Source organism: Python bivittatus, unplaced genomic scaffold (genome assembly GCF_059951505.1).
Source record: "Python bivittatus isolate LINGU-HERP-01145 unplaced genomic scaffold, Pbiv_v1 ctg000000_np1212, whole genome shotgun sequence".
Taxonomy (NCBI): Eukaryota; Metazoa; Chordata; class Lepidosauria; order Squamata; family Pythonidae; genus Python; species Python bivittatus.
Genome location: NW_028277028.1, coordinates 4033613 through 4051847, shown reverse-complemented (window position 1 = coordinate 4051847; position 18235 = coordinate 4033613). Strand labels below are relative to the sequence as shown.

The 18235-nt window shown below is 36.0% G+C and overlaps 1 protein-coding gene across 4 annotated transcripts in view; it reads left to right on the top strand.

Annotated features, from left to right (window-relative positions):
• Positions 1-18125, top strand: part of SMIM19 (small integral membrane protein 19) — a 42769-nt gene extending 24644 nt beyond the window's left edge. For all 4 annotated transcript variants that reach the window (XM_088135400.1, XM_088135472.1, XM_088135356.1 and 1 more), the window contains one exon: positions 17988-18125. In XM_088135400.1, the coding sequence (XP_087991526.1) occupies positions 17988-18100 (113 nt within the window). In that variant the 3' untranslated portion in view covers positions 18101-18125. The remainder of the gene's footprint in view (positions 1-17987) is intronic.
• The last annotated feature ends 110 nt before the right edge of the window (positions 18126-18235 follow it).

The window sequence follows — 18235 nt, the reverse complement described above, 5'->3', positions numbered from 1 at the left end:
ATAGTAATATGAATAAATATTCAACAAGAATAAATGTGTGGCTCTGTTGCACATTATACTAAATCTTAGTTTAGCAAATGTGTACAAGTCTTGTCCTCAGGTGATCTTCCCCTTATTTGTGGCTATTTTCTAATCGTCAATATTTTGCCTGTAATATCGCGCCATGCTGATCTAAACTTTGAAGGACGGCCCTTGTCAAGAACCCAAATTTAGTGAAAGATATAAATGGTAGTATGTATTTTGAGGTAATTCATATACAGGCAGACCTTGCTTAATGACTGCCCTGTTTAGCAACCATTTGAAGTTACAATGGTGCTAAAAGGTAACTTTATGACCAGTCCTCGCATTTACGACTATCACAGCCTCCCCATGGTTACGTGAACAATATTCAGGCACTTTGCAACCAGCACGCATTTATGACTGTCACAGTGTCCTGCAGTCATGTGATTGCCATTTGTGAGCTTCGCAACTGGCTTCTGACAGAGTCAGTGGAGAAGCCGGCAGTAAAATTGCAAGTCACAGTCATGTAATGTCTTGCTTAACAACCCGTGGTGATTTGCTTAACAACCACAGTGGAAGTGAGGTTGTAAGCCTGTCGCAGTCACATGTTTTGCTTAGCAGCCACATCACTTAGTCCCAATTGTGGTCGCTAAGCAAGGACTACCTGTATTCAACAATTGATGACTTTACACAATACTGCTAAGGATTGTATGCTTGGCATCTATTTATTGCCTATTTTAAATGAAGACTTAGTGCAGTAATGAGTAAAATTTTAGTGAAAAATAATCTCAAAGAACATATAATGCTACAGTTGGTACATTAAATTTAGACCCAGATAAAAACAAAGAACTACTTCTGCTTTTGACAACCTAAGAATTATTCTGGAAGCCTGATTTCTCTGGTTTGAAAACTGGACTCAACTGCAAATGCTTTGCCTCAAATTTCTGATTTATCTTATTCATATCTTACATTGCTATCACATTTTCTTCAAGGGAGTTAAGAGTAGTATACATGATTATTCCTCTTTCATTTTATCCTATCACATTGGTTAGGTTGAGAGAGTGCAACTACTCTATTCATCCATCTGCAGGCCCCATGACCAAAGGAACATCCAGGTCTTCAAACATTTACAAAATGCCAAAAGGGTTGGGGCCAAATGAATCTCAGGTGATAAGATATATCAACTCTAACTATAATGCAACCTCCTTCAAGAAAAAAAAAGTGTAATATCCCTGGTCAACTGTGTTGGTGTAGAGAGTAAGATGGCCTTGAAATATGCAAGAACCATTACCTAGGCAAAGAGAGATGAAGCATTCTTTAAGTCCTGGTAAGTAAGATAATATTTGGAAGCAGCTCAGGCAAATACCTCTCTGATTCACTGGGGTATAAGGAAGGGAGGCACAGCACAATTAGAGACTTGCAAGATTCTGTTAATATAACCTGTCTGAATAAAGTATAGTTCTAGTCTACCAGTCAAGTTGATTCTTTTGATATGGTCTACCAAGTGGATCTGACAGTTGGTGCTAAATAGTCTAATCATCTTTCATCATGCTTATTTGCTTTGTTATATTTAGGAAAAGTGCCACTTTTTGAATTTCTTTCCTCCCCACCCTTTCTCTCTCTCTCTCTGTAGCAGGCAGCGGGAAGGGAGACAGTAAGATGTCCCTACTGGCTGAGAGGTTGTGTTTGATCCACTGCTTGAGTATTGAGATGCTCCATGCTAATTCGTTAACAAGTTACATGCTGATACTTTAACTCTCAATTTTCTGAGTATCAATATGAGCCTGGTTCCAATGAACTTGTTGCATTGTTTGAGATGCTACTGTATCTGTTCCTTACTGTATCTGTAATCCAAAATAGATTGATGTAACATAGGGATAACAAGTCTCAGGGCCAAATCCTGAGAACTATTATCTGACTCTTCAAGTACCACCTCAGACTAAAGACACATGGGCAGAGGAAGAGGAATCCTGTGATTCTTTTCTTATAATGTTCTTTTCCTCTTCAAAAGAGCAGTTAAGAGATAACCAATCCTTTAAAATGTATTTCTTATAAATTATTTTTTCTTATCTCAACTATTCTGGTATGACATTAACTATAGAGACTTCTTTCCTGATCATTGTCTTCATATGTTTTTTTGAAGGTAGATAAGCTTTAGCACTGCTCTCAAACATAATGGGTTATATAAAATAAAAATGTGTTGTGACAATAGTTGTTTTTAAACTGTTTCTAGAGTGTAGTGATACATATGTTGAAGATACCAATTTTAAATCACTGCTTTTGTGTGGATCTTAAATCCCTACTTTTGTTTATATCTTGTAGTTATAAATCAGTTTTATGCTGTATTGCTGGAAGATGTGTGTCAGTCATAGTTTCCCATGTCATGGTGTCTGTGTTAATGATAAACTTCTGAAATATTTCCATGCCTTGTTTACATTTTGATACAAACATTTGTTTTTATTTTGCCTGTACATGTAGTAATTTTAAGGATTAAGCCAACCCTTTATCTATTGTCTGGGAACATTTTGGAGTCTTTCTACAATATAGCTATTAAAGGACTAAAAGATTCATGTGACTAGAGGTTGTCTTGATTGGGTTAGAATTAAATGTATCCTTTCAAACCAAACAAATGCTCCCCCCCCCACCCCCCGTAACATAGTCTTTTGTGCTTGTTGGCTCAATCATTGGATTTAATGACTAGATGGATGAGTTGAGGCTTGTGGGAATTTAGAATCAGGGCTGGGCTTTCCCACTCTTTAAGTGAGAGGATGACTTTATTAGAGGGCTTAATGGTGGTAAAGGAAAGTTTGTACAATTGTTTCTAATTCTTGACAGGCTCATATCCAAAATTTGTAGGAGTGTAATCTAATAAACTAGTCACCAGTTACCAGTCTTTCTGACAAAGTTTTGATCTTCACATAAAATTTACAACACTAAGGCAAGGCTGCCAGCAGCCTTGCTGCATCCTTTATAAAAAGAGAATATTAATGTGAAGCCTGCTAGGTGGCAGCACCTAACTGACCTTGAATGATCTTAAAAGTTAAGCGGAATCAGATGTTATTGCTTGGATAAGAGACCTCGAAGAAACAATAGGACTGTAGGTTAGACTAGAAAGTTTAATAAAAATCCAGAAAAAAAGCAGTGGCAGAACTAATGGTTGCTTAGGAGGGAAGTGCAAAGGTTTGGGGTCCATTTTCAACTGTCAAACTGCAGGTTCTACACCACTGTTATATACCCAAACCCCAGTATTAACAAAATAGAAAATTAGGGTTAGGTTAGGGAATTGCAACAGTTAAAATATTCACTTATTTAAAATCAAAACTGGGTTGTGGGGTAGGGGAAGAACAGGGTGAACAAAATGGTTCAAACAGGGGTCTAAAACACACCACAATTGGTGCTTCCTAGCAGTCACCACCCCAGAGAAGTTTCATATTTTGAGTAATTGCCACTTTATAAGCTGTAATACCTTTTCAACAATTGTACAGATCTGCATTGGGAAAGTGATTGTTAGTTATTTGTTGAGTATTTTTATGCTACCAAGATGATCTTGAACTTGGCTAGATAGCTAATGTGTTGAACTTGGCTTGATAGCTAATATATAGTGTATTTGATGTATTAGATTTATACTGTATCTGATCTTTTGTTCAGGAGCTAAGGGTGGCAGTTTAACAGAATGAATTATATATATGGCTGGGTGCCTCAGCATTATTAATAGCTGCAGTTTCTGGATTATGCACAAAGGTAACTGCATAAAATGCTCTTCTGCAGTCTGTAAACACAATATTAGAGTGATATGCTATCACTATCTAGGAAATACCATATTTGGTATACTGAAATGAAGCTAGTAATAAGTGTTCATGCAAAGGTCACTTGTAACTCTAATGACAATAATGAACTCTGGCTCACCTTTAAAAAAACTTACCTATTTTTTCTAAGGGAATGCAGTCCAAGGTAGAACAGAAATAATCAATGGCCTTTCCTGCTTTAGATGTCACAGGGAAAGAACTGGTTGTTGTCCGTGTAGGTCCTTGTCCTTAAACTCCTAATCTCTAGCAACTTCATATACATGTTAAATATACGGAGGACAAAATAATAGCCTGTGGTACTAGCCAACATAGTTGCTAGAGAGCAGAGTTCCATTACCCAATGTTACTTTCTGGTGCTGTTCTTCAAGTAGAAATGGAAATGCTCTAAATGTGCTCCAGGTCCAAAACCTATTGAACAGCATGAAAGAACAATACAACTGAAAGTACAAGCAGAATCATTCTGTCTCTCCCTCAAAAGAGACAGCTAAGTAAGTGTATGTGATCAAAATGAGGTTTGGAACCAGTTTTAAAACAAGCAAGCTATGGTATTCTCTAAAAATGTCTGCACTGTTCTCTCCTTCTTAGTCAAGGTGCCCCCCCAAAAGGGAACTTTAGTTAATATTCTCCTGAATTCAGAATAAATTCTTCAACAATAAGAGACCCCTTCCTTTTTCTAGGCTGTTAGGACCGCACTACTGAATAATAGTACGTTCATTCTTTTCCTGGATCCTCACAAGTAGCATGCCTAAGTCCAGAAACATACCCTCACAGCTTAATCCTTGACGGTACACCGGATATCTCAACATAGATGTTACCAGAGGATGCACTGAATTTGGCATGAAGGTGAGGAATTTTATTCTCGAAATCCTTAAAAACTTGTCACAGCAGATATTCAGGGGCTCCAAAACAATGATTATTAGCATATATAATAACAAGCTTCATATAAACTGTATGAGGGGATTACTTGAGGATGCAGTAGAATAAGCAAAGTAAGGCTTCATCACAGGCTTCACTACCATGCATTGACTGCAGTGATGTGTTCCAACATGTCTTCTGAGCTGTTTTGTCTCCCACAGCCTCCCCATTGATTGGGACTGATAACTCTTAATAGGGCCTGGTTTCTGCAGGGAGTGACTGATGCCATGAAACCAGATTTCACCAAAAAGTGGTATGATCATGATAATGGTCACTTTTCACATCCCCTAAATACAGATGTGATTGAGAGTATGCTCCGATCTATGCATTGGTTTGATGTTACCGTAGACATTGATGGGAATGAAGTAAAAGCAAAAAATCTAGATAAGTAGTTACACAATTCAGGTTCAGATTCCATATTATCAATAGTGTTAAAACAGGATCCTAGTTCTGAAGAAGTTGAAGAAAATTGGTATTTCCTTGCTTGTGGGTTTCAGTATTCCTATGTAGGGCTATATTAAAAAGTGTAAAATGTTATGAAAGAGAAGAAACTTTCCACGTGCAGATGAGTACATCTAGACTGAAACCAAAAAGAACAAAAGATTAATTTTTTGTTCTGTCTGTACCATTTATGTGCTCTGACTTGTAGTTGTGTGCATCCTTTGAGTGGTCATTTTAATTTTGAATAAAGAAGGTGCTTCAGTTAAAATCATGTTATAACATGCAACGTGCACTAAACATGGATGTGGTGGTAGCTAAACTATCCTCACAACAACAAATCTCTTAAAATTGCTGAGTGCTATTCATGAAAGTTCTTAAGTCAAATGATAAACAGCTTAATTTAACAACATAGAAGAGTTTTTGTCATGCATCTTAAGGTTATAACAAGGTAATTGCCTATTCTATGGAGTTTGACATTTTATAAGATTTCATCTGCATTTTAAAACTCTTTGAATTGGCTAAAATAATTTGAAAAATTATTTATGGGAATAGCTAAAAATTGCTTTCAAGCTAGAATTCCAGCTTGTATTAGAAATTCAGACAGCATTTAAGTACAATGTAATTTTTTTTCTTTTTCTTTTTTCCTATTTCAGCTATTCTGATACTAAGTTATTATAGTTAAGGATTTTTTGTGAAATCTTTCCCTGGCAGTTTTATTTATTTATATGTGTATATATTTTGCATCTAGTACTAAAATTGGGATGAGTAATGCCAAATATTATGAAGATAATATGTGTGAAAAGGAGATCTTAAAATATAGCCCAGAATTAAAATAAATTTTCCCTTGTATTCATTCAGAGGAGGGAGGCAGATTAACAGGAACTCTTTTAAATTAAATTGGCATAACTAGTGTAATCATGACGTTATGCTGTGCTTTAAGTACCCACCCTATTTAAAATAACCTGCTAAGAGGAGGCATATTTTTACCTTGAGTATAAACACTGGTTGATACTTAGGAGCCTTGTCTTGCTTTGCAGTTCTGTCAGTGAGTTTTATCTGGAGTTACTCTGTAAGTTATAGGACATTTCACTTTGCTTGTGATCTCTGCTCCTGAGGTGTGACTGCTGAATATGATAGGGTATCTATTTTAGACATTAGGAATGTATTTGTGACTAGCAAGGCATAGTTGCTGAAAGAATTACCTTGCAATCTCTTTGAAACAACTTAGAAGTACCAAGTGAGTTTATAAGTATTTTTCTTTTTTAACAAAATGAATTCATACCTTATAAAATACATGCATTTCTTTTTTACTGAATTAGAAAAGAATAAAAAACTTAAGTCTCTTGCATGATCCCAGTTTTATGATGGGGATGAAATGTGCCTCCCGGCAAAAAATGTTTTAAGTTCTTAATTAATTTCCTTAATAATAAGGGGGGAAAAAACTAAAAAATACAATTTTATGTTTTGAGTTGTGTCAAATGTTAAGTTTCTTTAAATATAGTATGGTCTTTTTTTCTGGTAAATGCAGATGCATTAATCTCATGAATTGCCAAATTGGGACAGAATACTTTGTCTTTTCTCTCTGTACGTTGAAAAATGTATATTGAAAGAGAATGGTTGTCTTATTGTCTAGTGCAGGATGAAAGTTCCTGGGCAGCTAAGAAATCAAGGCATTCCACTATATAGTTGAATGTGACAGATGTGAGCAAGAATTTTTGGACTATAATATATATATATTATCCTGCATGATGGCTTGCAATTAAACAAGCTATATAAGGATGTGTAAGCAAATCATGATTTGTTATGTAAAGAAAACTTTATTTTTATTTTATTTTATTTTTAAATAAATTATTTTAGAGTTGTTAAGGTATCTTTTACTTCCTGGGATATAAATCTTTTCTCATTCTTATTACAGCATTTGTGTATGTAAAGTTAGAACCATATAGGGATGTAATTTGCTTATAACTAGTTTAAATGTCCTGCCTGCAGTGGCATGGTCTATTAAAGTTTAAATAACACTGTGATTTTGTTCTTTAGTAGTGGGGGAAATTAAACTAATGTTGATGTTAAAAAATAATGTTTATGAGAGTTTATGGTTATGCCTGCTTCTTTACTTCTAAGTAACAAAAATGCTTTTCAGTGGGTACTTAACAGCAATTATACAGAGGTAACAGTTGTTACTATAAAGTAAAAATTAGGACAAAATAGCATTTATTGATTGGCAGTACTTGTCCCTAGATAATTAAACTGTCATTAATAATATTCAAATGTTCAGATGCTGCTTCATTTTTCTTGGGATAAAAATCCCTGTTCTTTCAATGTAAGTGCTTTTAGGCTTATATTGAAGGGACTGGAATTCTCCATCATGGAATTTCTGTGTGGGCAAGATGGAACAAATCTCTCTTTAAAATCTTGCAAAGCACTTATAGTCATTAATCTGCCTCATGTAAGCAAACTCCATAAACTCAGCAGGATTTGCCCTGAATTCTGTCAGATAAAACTTAAGGATAACCATCACATTCTCTTTGTAGTTGCTGATTTCCTTTTGGGTACAGTATTTACTGCCAATAAACAGCCCTTCCATGAATTGTGAACTTGGCTTTATAAATATCCTGCTGCACTGAACACCTTTACCTCTGATACTGTCTTTGTCTCAGCTATGCCATCTGGATGGTTGAAAAGATAAAATCAACTCTAGGTTGCCTGGCTAAAATTTTACATTTCCTAAATTTCTAGAAAAAAACATATATCCATTTACTGAAAAGGAATCTTTAATTTGGTAGCTGTATTTTTCCCTAAAACCACTGAGACCTGGCACCTGCTTAATGTTCTCCAGTCTTAAAGATTATTATTTGTCTGAATAGTGCTTAAAATGTAGTGCTTTATGAAGTATTAAAAAGCCAAGTCTGTACCTGAAAGTTTATAATCCAAGCAGAAGGAGGGGGGAAAGAAGGGACATTGGTCTGTGAAGTTATATGAAGTCTCCATGTTTAGCAGTTTTATTTAACTTAGAGCCAGTGTTCCTGGTAGGAAAATACTTCCCCCACCTTTCTTTTATTTAAATCTGTAAAGGATTTTGGCTGGCTGATTGTAATAGAAATAAATATATTAGTAACTCTTTTTTTATTCACCTGCCTAACTGTAAATATACTTAACTAAATGTTTGTGTTTTTTCATGAAGCCAAATTATGATGATTGCTGTATAAACTTTATTGGGAGGAACTGGGTAGACAAGAATGTATGTGGAATCTTACAATAATGTTCCAATAACATGGAAACAAACCTGAAAAACATGTCTGATTTTTATAATGGTTAATGAGACATAATTGATGCAAACTCTCTGTAAGGTTTTCAAAAACATGGAAATAATATCAGGACCAGATAGATACCTGGCCAAAATCAGTTTGTAATCTGCAGTTTGAAATAAGAGGAAGGAGAGGCAGGGGAGGAGTGTGGGATAAGGATATTGGAATAATATTTTGTAGCAATGAGTTGTTTTGTTTAGGCAAAATTTTAGAAGGCAAGAAGGACTAAAAGAGAAATTGGCCAGTAGCTGGAGAGAGAAAATGGTTCAAGAAATATTATTGTGGAAAATGGTGCTATCTTAGAATAACACTGTAGACACAGTGATGAGAAAAGTAGTGTGGAGAGGAGAGGAGAAGAAGAAAGAAGGCTTATGGGAATGGGAGATGGAATTGGTAGGAGATAAAAATGAAGTGGATGTGCTGAAGTGTTAGATGAGGACAACATTTTAATTGTGAGCCACCCAGAGTCACCCTCCAGGGGAGATGGGTAGCATATAAATTTAATAAATAAATTAACAGGCTACTCAGCTTGTGAGATGAGATTGAAGAGAGTGCTGGAGGAAGAGGAAAAAGGGACAGGGCAACCACTGTTGTATCCCTCAAAGTCCTAAGGAAGGAAAGGCAGGTAAGGTGGAAATTCTCAGCAGCACTGATGATGTTACCTAGTTGGGTAATGAAATGTCTGCAAGCAAACAACCAAGCTCAGAGAGCACCAAGGATTCCACAATTCAACCCTGAGCTACCTATATCCTCTTCTATTGGATTCTCAACAAAATATCAAAAGATAAGAGAGCAGTTCAGTTAATAGAGGTGAACTGAATCATGGAGGTACTGCACTGTGGGAGTATGATGGTGAGGATGTGATAAAGTTATAAGACATAACAGACATTTGTTTAATTTTTCTTTTAAAGCTTTCAGATGCATGAGAGAATGAATGTAAGCAAGAACTAAGAAAGTATTAGAAGGGCAGACATTTTGTTGAAGGAGAGAGCAGAGATGAGTTAAAGACTGAAATTGTACTGTGTATGATATATATTTATGCAAGAGTCCTGATTAGTAGAAGCTGAAATAATTTAGTCTTTGGGTTTATTGTCAATAAATGTTGAAAACCTTCCAGAATCTGAAGAAGATAACTCATTTATTAAACTTCAAATTGCATATATTCTAATAAACTTTTTCCCTACGCTTACTTGCATGAAGTTGAAGTAATAGATTTTCCCCCAATGAGTAGAAATTCCTGTGTTTTATTATATATTTGCTATGACTGCAGTTCAAGACACTTGAGATTTTCTTGAAATAGTTAAGTAGGATATATAGGTTACTGTACTTATAATTTGTATGTAACTTAACAGCATACATCACACAAGGTGGTTTATTTGGAGGCTTGGAAAATTTCACCTGAATGGCTGTCTGCAGATAATAATTTCAAGCCTTAGCAAGTATTTTCTAGATTTAAAATTTGTGCTAGAAGTTAACACTCTCAGAATTTAAATGATAGCAAGTCTTGGCACTGAAGGTAGAAAGGACATTTTTTACCATTTTGTTAAATAAGTATTTTATAAATTGGGTTAATTTTAAATGGAGAGGGAATTCATTTTCTGTCATTTATTTTTATTATAATTTGGTATCTCTCCCCCTCTCTCTCCCCTTTCCCATGTGTGCATATATATTTGTTATACTTTATATCTTCATATCTCACATTTCATAACATATTCTATGTTATAAAATGTGAAACTTCAATGATTATGGAAGCAGTGTTGAAAAGTGGTGCTTCTCTAGAAGGCTAAAAAGGTCACCGTGTATGCCTGCTGCTCCCTGATAAGTTGTCATAAGACCAATGTGTTCTAAAGTTGAGATTAGTAAAGCACATATTTAAATCCATAACACCACAAAATAGTACAAAAAACTCTGAACAGTTCAGTAGCAAAATATTATGACAGCAAACTGGTAGAAGTGCCATTTCAGATTAATGTCACTGTGGGTCATAAAGAGGGTTGATTGTATCTTGCTGTGTTTTCTTTGAAGTTGAATCATCCAGAACAGATTTTTTTTCTGGCTCTGTGGTCCATTTTGAGAGGTACTCATACATTCCATCTTTCATACATATCCATTCATGTCTTTATACAAATATATGGCACAAATTATATAAATAAGAACCATATGGTACATATCAGTACTTTTTATAACTGCATTGCAACACAAGGAATAACATGCTGACATTCAATTGTGCATTGTCAGTAACAGCAACAGTGCTCAGTTGAAAGGCCCTTTGCACAAATAAGATATATCAGTTTGGCTCTGTTTCTTAACTTGAAACTGCCAGAAAATGTTAATAGAAGGAACCCTGTGTGAAATTGTTTTGTGATAGCTGTCAGAATAAGGAATATATTACCTGGATCCACCAAAACACTGTAGTTTACTTAACTAGAACTTCTGTTTTACACTTCCTTCTTAATAAATGTTTGACCCCTGAACACACATCTTTGTGTTCCTACAATATGAATAGTGGGGAATATATTTTATAATACAGCTTTACATAGAAAGCAAGCATCCAGTAATGATTAGAGAGACCAGGGTTTAATTCCTATTCAGCTGTGAAATTGATGAGGATCTTGAACCAGTCAATAAACTAAATATAGGTTAAATAATCCATTGCAAAGCATTCAGACCTTTTGTTAACCGCTTTATTTTTCTTTTGATCAGGATGAATTGCTCATCTTATCACTCATTAAATTTCATCTATTACCTGGATAACTGTGTACCCATTCTCACAAAGTAACTAAGCCCCATAACACAAATGTAAAAGAAAATCCAGAAACTATCTGGAAGCTGCTTTCAAAACCTGGATGGATGCAACTCCATCATTTTGCAGTTCAGTGACTAAATACATCAACAGTGATGTCCACCCAAATAGTATCCATTAAATTTCCAATTACATCTTTCATGGACATACTTAGCATCTGTGGACAAGCAGCTGTGTCATGAGGAAATGGATACCAGTGCTTAACACTCCATTTCATTATCCCTCCATAAGTGGGATCAGTGTGAAATTACTTTCACTGTTGCCCTTGATGTAAAGGAAAACTGCAGTAGGAACTGCAAAAAGCAATGCAGCATTAAACAACATTAATCACTAATGAAGGCTACTTGAATTACCAGGAACATCTGGAAGGCTATAGGTTCCCCAACTCTTGTCTAGTGATTGCCAGTAATACTCAAGGATCACACATATAGATCTGAATCACATTGTTACCTGAGATGTTAGAAATTTTAACTAGGGAAGATATACATGCAGTGCGTAAGTTTTTCACTGAGTAATATCCCTCTTCTTATTTTAGAATGCCGGGCTGATAGAAGGAGCTGGGGACAGGAAGGCTTGTAATGTCTTGTCTTTTCTTTAGAGTTTTCTCAACAACTAAACTTACTAGGTGAGGGTTTTTTTCTCATTTTCCAAAAAAACAGTTAAAACTTTAATTTCATGCAGGTGTTTGGAGGATGAATTTAGAGCAAAAACTTTGGGGACATATTTGTCTGCTATTGCTTTTGGTTTTGCTATTGTTATTTTTAAGTGTTAGGATTCTGGTAATGTATTTTCAAGGGGGACGCAGTGGCGCAGTGGCTTAATGACGCTGAAAGTTGCCGGCCAGAAACGGTCGACGCTTCAGCGGTTCGAGTCCAGCCTTCGCGTTAAACAGGATGAGCTCCTGTTTCCTCCCCAGTTCCTGTCAACCCAACAGGTCGAAAACTCACGTGAGTAGATAAATGGGTACTCTCACTCCGGTGGGAGGAAAAATGCTGGCGGCGCCTTGCAAAAAGGAGTTGGGAGCAGTTGCTGGTAAGTGCAAAAAACCGTGCGCGCCCGAAAAGAGCGCGAAGCAACAGAAACCCGCCTCCTGCGCTCGCCAGCTGGCCTCTGCTCTAGGAAGGAGGCTCTGGCAAACCACTTCCAAAAAACAATTGCCTTGAAAACTGCAAGGACTCGTCCAAGCAGTCACTGCAGGGTCAGCAATGACTGAGCGCAGACAAAAAAAAAAAAAAGTATTTTCACGAGCCTTCTGGAACTTTCCATTTATCATGGCATTCACATTTAAATGCAAAAATATATCCATTGGTAGTTCATGTTTGGTACCTAAGATGATCATAGTTGTATGATTATGTGAGCTCTTGATCATTTTTCTAGTGACATCCTGCACTTGCACAAATGGTGATTCCAGTTTTGGATGGTGGGTAAGTTCACCACTTTTTTTTTCCTTCTCCACAGCTGTCTGTAAAGCTGTGGAGGACCAGGCTAGAGCCAGTTTGGTGTATTGGTTAAAAGCGCTGGTTTAGAAGCTGGGAGACTGAGTTTTAGTACTTTCTCAGGAACAGAAGCCAGCCAGGTGACTTTGAGCAGGTTACTCTACATGGACTTGTCCATGGAGGACTGACTTGGAGATAAATACACAAAAAAAGTTTCTATAAAACAAGTTATAATGGATGTAGAGCACCAATTTGAACTGGCAAGAACTCCAAATTTTCCCAATAGCAAAAGTTTCAAATATAAAGTAGTATCTGCTTCATATCTAACACAGTACCTGAATTTCAGCACCCTCTCCTTAGCTGTGCTAGAAGGAAAGTATAGGTGGATCCCATTTACAGACTATTTCTCTCCATATGATAATAGCCAAAATTCCATAGAAGTGTTCCATAGAAAATATGGAACATGCTGTCCAGAAACACTGACATTTCAACTAATTCATCCCGTACTCATAAGGATACCAGGCTGCACAAACCACTTTTATACCCTTTATTACTTTTGGATAATGACTTTTCTATTGCTTATATTGTAACTAAATTCTGTGCAGCAAAAAATGCAGTGGGGATTTATATCAAGTAAGAGTTGATTGGACTAGAAATCCATGATATATTTGCATTTTGATTACAGTAACTGATGTTGTTACTGCAAACTTTTTTAAAGTAACAGTTATTATTTTAACTTGATTCATACTACCCTAGAGTAGCACTAGAACTAGGGCCAGCTTTTTTTTTTAATTATTTAATCTAAATTCAGTAAACTTTAAAGCAATTCCCAGATCTTAACATTATTGATTCATTCCTTTATAGGTCTCGATTCTATTGATCTTAGTTTTTTATAATATAAAGCTTATTCAGTTTTTAACATACTTAACTTGAAATCATTAGTTTTTAGATTAGGTTATAGACTTAGTTTACAGTATTAGTTATTTTACCACTTCCGGAAAAAAAAACTTGCCAAGAAAACTGCAGGGACTTCTCTAGCCCCTCATGTCTCCAAGAATTGGACATGATTAAACAAATTTTAAAAAATTAGTTATTTTATGGTAAATGGACTATTAACATTTAGTAGTACAGATATAAAATCATTGGATTAATTTTGCGTCTTCTGTTTTACACTTTATACTAGTCAAAGACCAAAATAAATACATCAAACTGTCTTCACCTTTTTTTGTTGTGCCAGGCACCCAAGCCTCTGAGCATGCATATTGTGCCATGCTCCTGTCAAAGTATGCTATAAATGTCTTACACTGACACAGTAATGCTTCAGGTTTGTTGGTTTTAATGTACTATAACAGCTACTTTTGTTCCCATGACACACACCAGGGAATAAGGTTATGATTTTTGCAACCTTAAAACCTATTATACAAACTTAATTGCAGATTTCTACCAAGCCTCTTCTATTGTGCTGTTTAGAGGCAGCACATCTTCAAATGTAATTTTTGCTTTATTCATTATTTTTATTTATTTATTTTCTGGCCAAAGAGCTTTGATATTGCATCAACAAATAAGAAAAAGGATATGCTGAGATTCACTGTGTTTATATCACTTCTCTTGTTTTGGAGCATCTTCCAAGTGTTTTTCTTCTACATAAGAAAAGGAGCAGTCAATGAGAAGGATACAGGGAGGGGAGAATGAAAAACTTCCTCCAAAATAGGAATAAAGATTTGGAATGAGTGTCCCTGAAGTCTTCTGTTTCCTCTTGCCTACTTACCAAATCTTTTTTCGGGATAATTATTTCTTAGAAATTACCACATACTGAGGCATCCACACAATTTTTCTGTTTAATGTAGGCTGTCAGCATTTTGTTAGAGATCTCTTGGACCTTCCTTTCTCTTAATCCTGGGCACGGCTCGACTCATGTCCCTGGAATTCCTCTCTTCTGATTATTGTTCTTCTCCTCTCGATCCTTCGTGAACTTAGATTTGCTTTGGAGGGAAGCCAAGAGCTCTACCTGTTATGTTCAACAAAGATCTTGAAGAGCAGTTAGACAATGATAATCTTACTGTTTGAGTTGGCTAACCTGATATGTTGCTCCTTTGAAAACTACTTCATGTTTGTTATAACTTAAAACTAGTGTACTAAACATCTTCTTTGTACTTTCACTTACCAACTATTTTTATCTTAAGAGTATTTTTTTTTCCTGTGTGTACCTACCTGCATGTTAGCATTGAGAATCTTTTTTCTGAGTGCCATCTCATTTGGTCTTTGTTATCTTATAGGAAATATGATTTTCCTGCTGTTGGTGAGTAGTGTTTGCCTAAATCAGTGTGAGCAACCTTTGGATCTAAACCTTTTTTTTTGGCAGCTATTGGAACTACATTGGACTGTGCCTTTGAATTTTGGCAATATACTTGCAGAAAATGAGTGGTATAATTTCCCACTATTTTGAGGCAGGAATTAAAAAACAACAACACTGCATTGTAGGGCCCAAGTAAGGTTAACAAAGTTTTTAAAAGAAAATACTTCAACTCCTCCCCCCCAGCATTGCCTATGTGCCTGATACAACTTCACTTACTTTGTTTCATTGCCTCATTCACAAAGATGTGGCAGCTATAATGAGTTGCATTAAAATCACAGCTGCTTTATCAAGTTGACTGTCTGGTAAATTCATATAGACAGTATTTTTATTCTTTTCCATCTCTTTTCTAAATGTCTGGCACACTGGCAGGCTTAGCATATCAGCTGATTTTTCCAGTTTCTAATGTTTCTTCTTGTCAGCCATATGAAGTAGACCAAGTCAGGCGACTGACTCCACAGAGAGACTATAACTATATAGGTAGTCCTTGCTTACCAACAGTAATTGGGACCGGGAATCCCATCACTAAGCAACACGGTCATAAGGCGCAATGTCATGTGACTGCACCAACTTACAACGGCAGTTCTGGCAGTCCCAGTTGCAGTTGTTAGGCGAATCCTGCAGGGTCACAGTGTCCCGCAGTTCTGTGATTGCCATTTGCAACTTCTTGCCGGCTTCCCCATTGACTGCTTGTCAGAAGCTGGTAGTAAAGCTTGCAAATGGCGATCACATGACCATGGGACACTGTGACAGCTGCAACTACGAGGACACGTCCTAAGTGCCCCCTCATTCAGCGCTGTTGTAACTTTGAATAGTCACTGAATGAGTGGACGTTAAACAAGGCTTACCCGTACTAGAGATAGGCTGCAATAAGAGAATCTTGCACGTCTGCCTGTGTTTTAATTTTCCTTCCTCTTATATCCCAGGGAGCCAGGAGGGACCCTGTTTGAGTCTTTCCCACCTCCCTGGACTTAATACATGCTTCTAGATGGTTTTTCCAAGGTCTCTGACCTTTTGAGTAACCATTGTATTACTGACCACAGTTGACAGTAGTATTTACAGTAGTCAGATTGTAATGGATATGGATCTCTTAAGTCAGATTTATGGAATTTCTTTAGCTGATCATAAAAACCTAAGGAGGATCAGACCTAGGTAGAACTTATATGAGAGACGACCATGAAACTGAGGGCTGCTAGCTATACTGGGAAGTTAAAACAAAAACAAGAAAACCAGAAGTTAGTAATAAACAGTTTCTGCCCATGGAATTGCTGGGAGTTGAATTTGACTTGGACACTTTACTTTTTACACTTAAGATACTTCTTTCTATATTGGGCATATTCTTGTTCCTTTTTGGCTAATCACAGTCAGTGCATTTAGTTGGCTATGGTGATAGAGCAACATCCTGTCCTTTCTCTTATGCTTTTTAGAACGGGGTCAGTGTTCCAGGCCTTTTCAGGAGAGGAGAATTTGTCAGCTTTCTTTGCCTTTCTAAGGCTTGCTGCTGGGATACTATTTCAGTTCTTTTTTATGATGCGCTAGATAACTTGGCTTTTTAAAAATTAAATGAAGACAGAACTTATATGGATGGTAAGAAAAAAATTGTCTTACTGTCGAAAAAACTCTGGTAGGAACAGGGGTCTCATGAGCTTGAAAGGATGTTTGCTACGGCAAACAAGTCATTGGGGTAGTCGAGTTTATGAATGCATAGTTTTACTTTGTTATTAATCTCAGCCAGGGAAAAATAGATCTGTGATAGAAGTATGAATGATAGTACACAAAATAGAAAGTGTTGGTTTAATAAGTTTAAATGCAATTATTTAAAATTTGACCAACCTCAGACTTTTTAAGAATTACACTGAGTTTAAAAAAAAAAGTTGCAAATGTTGTAAATTGCTGCTGAGGCCATCATCAACTCAGCAGCAATTTATAACATTTGCAACTCTAAACTACATTTACCAAGTAGGATTTACGTAAGTTGGTTTTTCAAGGTTTCATTATTGTCTGAAAATACCATATATTGGATACCATATATTGTTGATAAATGACCAAAAATATTATGGTTGCATTCCAAAATCATTTGGAAGTATTTGAACAGAAGGGTCTATGATGAACAAAGCCAGTAGGTTTCGTGTTTGAAAAGAATACTAGATACATAGTTTTAGTGTTACCTGTTGTTTCATTTAGCATCCAAATACTTAAATACTGGAAGCAAAACAATTATCTATCTGTTCTGATTCCTGGAATCTTTGCAGGTAACAAGTGCAGATAGTAAATTATTTTGTACCTGGGTTATTCAGTCTTGAATTTTATTTTATGTAATCTTTCTTGAAAATTGTTTTGTGCACCATGTGGCAGAAAGGCTCTGTATAAAACATAAATAGCACATTTAATTATATTTAATTATATACTAAACAGGTACCATTCTCTTCATATTTTTTCCTCAGTCTTCCTCAAATAATAATTAGGCCTTTTGGGGGGCAATATTGTTTCTTATGAGAATAAAATCCTACAGTGCAGCCATCAAATATTCTAACATGTCTGTTTCATAGAAATAACACATGGCTATTTGTTTTTATCTTTTTCTTGTGCTCATCTTCTAATTTAATCTATTCTGTGACTTATTTTTCCATAATTTATGAGGAAATGAAATGGTGGACCAGTTCTGGTTTAAAGGCAGTGTCAAATAGTGTTTAGATGCTACTTGAGCAAGTTTTGTGCTTCCTCTTTCCCTTTCATTCTCAGATTTTATTTATTAAGCTTTTGATAAAGGGAAGGAGGGGTTGTGTAGGTACAAGACTTGTTCTGGTTTAAAGGCAGTGTCAAATCTGTATTCACTGATGTATCATATGTCCTTCTAGATTCTCTTAGTTATAATTAAATAGTGTTTGATTCTGGTGTGTTTTTTTTTTTTTGTCCTTTTTTTTGTAGGAGAGATCACTACAGCTGTAAAACTACTGAAGCAAAATATGGAATGGGTTTCGCTGGTGACTGAATTGAGCCAAACAAACAGTATTGACAGTTGCTTGAAAATCACCAGTTAGCAGTTTCTTCACGCTCCAGTACTACACAGCACTTTCCAGAGAGAACTCATTGTGTGCACAAAATCTGCTTTTTAAATCTGTCTCACTACCCTCCAGCTTTATCTAATTTAAATAGTTTTAAACGGGAATCCTATC